Here is a 6078-nt window from a genome sequence, read left to right as displayed (position 1 = left end):
CTGTGCGTTTAGCTACTGCTTTCCCAGTGAGTGTTTGAGATGTGCGAGTAACAAACTAGTAACCATAGACAGTAACGCAGGTTAACGTATATTTTCGGTTGTATTATTTTGGCTGTGGTTTTATTGCGGCCGATAATTAATAAAAACATAATAAACAACTGTTTCAGCAATACCGAGATTTCAGCTGGTTAATTCAGCCCAGAAGTGACGGACAGGCCATATATACCACTACCTGAATATCCTTAATTTTAACCCACATTTAAGATGTTCTCCTTTCCGCCCAAATCTGACTTCTTGAACAATATCACCCAAAATAATTATAAATGATCCTGATGACATAAATAGGGTTTTCATGTAAAGGAGTGCTTCTCAAACTCGATCCTGGATACCCTGTGGCTGCTGGTTTTCTTATTAAACATTTTTTTTTTCATCTCAAACAGTTGCAGTTCAAGTTACTTATAAAATGTTATGGCTAACTTGAAATATGCAACTGTTCAAGAGCTGAAAAGAAGTAAAAATGTCTAATTAAGCAAATTATTTGTTCAATTAAGGGTCTAGTTAACTAATTAAGAGCGCGGTTGGAATGAAAACCAGCAGCCACAGGGGGTCCCCAGGATCAAGTCTGAGAAGCCCTCATGTAAAACATCTCAGAGCCCTTCATATAACTAAATAGTGTACATAAATACGTAAAAAACAAACAAAACAAAAAACGGTTTGAACAATTCTAGTGCTAGTAGTCATATTTAATGTCACCAAACTTTAATTCAGTCACCAGTGGATGAACTTCTGGCTCACCCATAGATTTGCAGCAGCGAATAAAACAACGTGCCCATTCTCTTGACAGTGATGTTTCATATCAGCACGCAAGCAACGTGAAAGTGAAATTTGTAATTAAATTCTTCCAAAAAGGAAATGTCATTAATCCCAATGCAATAAAACATATTCTGTTATGGTGTTTAAAACATTAAGTCTCAGGAACCAGCTATAATACTTTTACATCCAAGCCTTATACCCTATCTTTACTGGAGCATTGTTAATGTGGTGCAGAAAGAAGAAGAAAAAAAAGTATACTGGCTCCAGTGGCTCTGCTTAATTGTTCCAGTGTGGCTTTGTGCTACATAGATACATACGTATCTATGTACATACATAGATACTTCCCTACAGTACACATTTCTAGGAAGTCATCATAATTAAACTAGTTTATTATTTTGATGACTTGCACTTATACTACTTTGAGTCAAATATGTTAACTCTGTAGTTTTAAAAAAGGATCACACTTCTTTTCCTTTTTGCCACAGAACTACTAGCGAGTAATTTTCTTTGAACAAAATTTAATTGACCTGCCTGTAGTTATCTATATTTTGGAGAGGAGGAGAAGGGACACTTGGATATCTTGCCCAGTGTAAATTCATAGACCATCACCATTATCTGAGGACAACCATCTAAGCTTTGATTTCATTTTCATCCAGTGAGCCAGGTAAATATTAACATGAAATTTGGGCATCAGTGGGTTAAAATATGCATCCAATATCTGTGCAAAATGCCCTTCTTTTACGCTACATTGCAATTTCTTACCAAAAGACACCTACTGAGCGATGTAGGTTAGCCAGCCAACAAAAGCAGAAATTGTGCATTAGCTATTGGCTCAGTTTTGTGTGAGTATCATCAGTCTGTTATGTTGTGGAAATGGTTGGTTAAAACTGGCTAGGTGAAATGTTTTAACATATGTTCTGCAGTGCAGTTTCCTACTAATACAATGCTAAATTAAAACCTGACAGGCTATCTGCTGTTTTCACAGCTCCCAGGTCGCACTTCCTTATGGTACAGTAAGGTAATTCAAAATTAAAATCAGGGTGTGTGAAACAGTCGTTTATATTCAATTTATTGTTGCCCAAATGGCAGCATCCTTACTATAGAAATGTCCTTTTGGCAATAAACAATTATATATTTTTAACAAAAATATATTTAAATAAAAGACAGGTGATGGTTGTACCCACACGGACTTGGGTTGTTTGGAATAGTTCATGTTGAAATTTCTGCATAATTAAATTTTAAAACATTATTATTCTGGTAGTTGTTATTTTGTGTTGCATGTCATCTGAACATTATCCCTGAAGTGTATTTATTACCATTTCCTCATCCAGTAAACCTTTTTTTTTATGTATTGCAAATAAACACCTTTTTCATCTGTGGTAGCACAGGAAGATTTTAGGTCATTTTAAAATATGAATAGCACATTTTTTAATGTCTCATCAATTGTTAAAGGCAATGTACACACACATTTATAAATATATTATATATATATATATATATATATATATATATATATATAATAAATACTGGGTTTAAAAACATCCTTTTATTATATCCGTGCCACACACACTAGTGAAAACTAATGCTCCTACAAAAAATGCTACCTGTTTTCCACAATATTTTTAAATAAAATAACTTCAAGTACTCTGACTTAGGTACAAAAAATTCTGTTCTAGCTGCCTCCAGTAGGCCACAATACACAGTAGTTCAAACACAGTTGTTACAAATGTCCTTTGTGTCTTCAGTTCTGTGGCAAGGCAGGTGGAGGGAAATGCATTTATGAAAAATACTGTGCGTTGCAATATATTTCACATGGATAAAAATGATTCCGTTTGAATTTTGAGGCCCGGGAAGGTCAAAATTATATTTCAAAAATAGAAAAATGGGAAAAAAAAATATATCCCCTACACCCTGTTGAAAAGACAGGCACTACCAAGATTAAGGAGACCACAGTGTTTGCAGAGGATATGCACTGTACAAGCAATATATGTATAATCACTTTAAGACTCAAATAAAATTCTACAATCATTCTAAGGCATAAACAATATTCAGTGTCTGAAAACAATATGTACACATCATACATATTGCAAACAAGACTTACTATTAACATTAATGAACAGTATATACAGATGTCTCACTGTTGCACCATTGTTCTTTTACAAATAAGTGATGCAAAAACAAACTCAGAAATGCAGCTTTACAGTATTACTGTAACAAATTCAAGTGCCTTTACGACACAAAACAGTGTAAACAGTTATTTCTTGGCTTTGTTTTATATTTGAAAAACATTCCTTGTTTTAGGATTTCTATTTATTTTTTTTATTTTTTTTAAAGCAGTTTTTGCTGTTTCTTCCTTTTCATAGAAAATGAAGACTGGACCTTGTACTCATAAATAATTAACAAAATTAAATACATCACTATAACATTAACTGCAAAGTAAAAAAAAAAAAAAAATATATATATATATATATATATATATATATATATATATATATATATATATATATATATATATATATATATATACACACACACACACACACACACACATTATATTATATATATATATATATATATATATATATATATATATATATATATCTAATATATATATGTTATATCTTTCGAAGGAAATTCCATAGTTGAGAAAGCTTCCTTTCCATATTACAGCTCTGACAGTTGTAAATTCAGTGCGGTTTCATGGAATAAATGGTATTGCACTATGACACCCTTTATCTTGAACTCTTTGGGTGTGTGTTCCCTGTTCTACACAAACCTGTATGCATTTAAATATAATGTAATTCAACAGCCCTGGTTTCTGAAGATGAGATTTTCTTCACTGAGTTATATGAAACATACGAGTACTGTGTCAAAATGCTCTGCTGTGAAATTTGAAGTTTTGACTGCTGGTCCCAGATAGTGAAGGTTGGGTTGATATGGACTTAGCTTGTTTTGAAAAGTTCAGTCCATCGTATCTCAAAAAATCTTCTCATGTTATGACCAGCTCTTCCTATGTCAGAATCATCTTCATTAAAAGTTTCACAGTTATCAAAAACTAGTCTGACATCAACAACAAATGCTTCAAGATTTTGGTACCTAAAGTGTGTGGGAGGGGAAAGCATTTAAAATCATTAATATTTAGACATTCAATACATAAATTATACAACACCACTACAATATATTTTGATAATGTACTGTATAAACTAAAATACACAAATCTTATGCAATATGGCAGTGCTATTATGTGTATGAATGAAACATATGTATTGCAAATGTCTTTTGTTCATAAAGTATATATGACCTGTTGAACTGTCTTAAATGTTTGATTTATTTGTTGTTCTTTTTACAAGTCTGAATGATACAATAGGAACAAAAGAATCGTGACATTTTAAACATGTGTTTGATATAATGAAAGAGGACTGCAATGGAACAATACATTTTGTTACCAAGCGGAATGTGTCAGGTTCACAGTAAGAAAAAAAGGTATAAAGCAACTCTGTATTCATAAGAGATTTGAATTTCATGCAACAAGCACTGCTGTGAGAAATAAAAAAAAGCCATTGTTTAAAAGAGTGTATTGGAGAGGAATCTTAAATTCTGTGTTTAGGACCGAACATTTAAAAGTCATTTTGATACTCACTGGCTGCTATCCAGCTTCTCTCGAATGGTTGCAAAGGCCATTGGTTTCTTTATTACTTTTTTATAGCCAGACACAAGTTTCAAATTCACAGGAAGCAAGAATGGCCATGCATCTTCATGTGTTTCTAGCTCAGACAGGATAAGGCTACCAAGAAAAAAAGAAGAAAAAAAAGAAAATAGAAAATGATAAGTAATTTCTGAAAAGCTTCAGACCTCATTACTTGTATTTTAGTCAACATTTTAGTATTGGGTTTATCTGTAAAAGCCAACAATGCATATGACCCATAATCACGGTATGCGATTACTGTACATTCATCATCTTTCTCAGTCCTTCGTTATATATAGTTGAACTATGCAACTGGTAGATAGCAATTAGACAGCATGGATTAGTTAATTGTCTTCATCTGCATCCATTGTGTGTACTACCCCGACACCACATTTTTTATTTTTTTTTTAAATTTAGTCATCTCCAATTTTTTTTACCCTGGTTTTCTCCCCAATTTAGTGTGCCCAATTATTATCTGTATCCTCAGCTCACCACTCGCAACTCCCCCGCCAACTTGGGAAACGGAGGCTGGAGCGCGCGTCCCCCGAAACGTGCTCCTGCCAGTCCGTCATTTTTCACACTGCGGATCCACAGCGAGGCCACCAGACCTATAGTGCCGGAGGACAACACAGATCTGGCGGCTGAACTGCAGAAGCACAGGCATCCTATCAGCCACAGGGGTCGCTGATGCGCAGTGAGCTATGGATTCCCCTGCCGACCTAAGCCCTCCCTACCTGAGCAGCGCTCGGCCAATTGTGCCCACCCCTTGGTGAGTCCAGGTTCAATGTCAGCTGTGACTGTATCGGCCTGGAGCTCGCAAACCTTAGGGGTCCGATTTGCCGTGTAGTCTTTATATATTACATTAAAGACATTTCTGTATAGTATATAGCCAAACTCAATTAAATGGTACCATTTAGCATGCATAATATATATATATATATATATATATATATATATATATATATATATATATATATATATATATAATATTCCACACACACTCTATTTAACCATGTTACTTTATGACTTATTTTTTATATACTTTAGTGAGAAAATATTTACCTGCACAAAGCCAGATCCTTGGCGTTATCTCTTGCTGTTTTAGCTTTCTTCACACAGGAGGAGCTCTCCTGCTTGGTCTGGTTTAAGGATGTATTTTCATCACCTTTCCTCTTTTTGGGCTCTTTGCCCCCTTTCTTTGGAGTACTGTTTGTACTTGCAGCATCATCCTCCGAGACATCTCCAGTCACGGACAGCTTCTTGCTACATTTCACGTCATTGCCTTTTCTCACTCCTCGGTTTTGGAGCTTTTTGCTCCTTGGGGACTGACCACTTGCCTGAATTGCAGAGAAAAAAAAAAAAGATGTTGAAAGCACTGTACACAAATTCATAAGACGACCAAACCTACTACAATAAAGTTTTTTTTTTTTTGTGTGTGTGTGTGTGGTGTGTTTGTCAGGTTACAATGTTAAAGTACCAAATGTGAGTTTCACTTTTCCTGTATTTTATATTGTTTGCCTCTTTAAAGATAGCAATATTTTATACGTGGTCAAAAAATGTAAATAAGGTTTAAGCCAATT

At 34.3% G+C, this 6078-nt stretch overlaps 1 protein-coding gene across 24 annotated transcripts in view; it reads right to left on the bottom strand.

Annotated features, from left to right (window-relative positions):
- Positions 1-3462: 3462 nt before the first annotated feature.
- LOC121322281 (bromodomain adjacent to zinc finger domain protein 2B-like) overlaps positions 3463-6078 on the bottom strand; it is a 63978-nt gene continuing 61362 nt past the window's right edge. For all 24 annotated transcript variants that reach the window (XM_041262007.1, XM_041262005.1, XM_041262003.1 and 21 more), the window contains 3 exons: positions 5561-5835; positions 4454-4597; positions 3463-3909 (listed from right to left, as the gene is read on the bottom strand). In XM_041262007.1, coding sequence (XP_041117941.1) covers positions 3756-3909; positions 4454-4597; positions 5561-5835 — 573 coding nt within the window. In that variant the 3' untranslated portion in view covers positions 3463-3755. The remainder of the gene's footprint in view (positions 3910-4453; positions 4598-5560; positions 5836-6078) is intronic.

This window comes from Polyodon spathula, chromosome 10, assembly GCF_017654505.1.
Source record: "Polyodon spathula isolate WHYD16114869_AA chromosome 10, ASM1765450v1, whole genome shotgun sequence".
NCBI classification, from domain to species: domain Eukaryota; kingdom Metazoa; phylum Chordata; class Actinopteri; order Acipenseriformes; family Polyodontidae; genus Polyodon; species Polyodon spathula.
The sequence above is the reverse complement of the archived record's forward strand: the minus strand, read 5'-3'. Positions and strand labels throughout refer to the sequence as shown.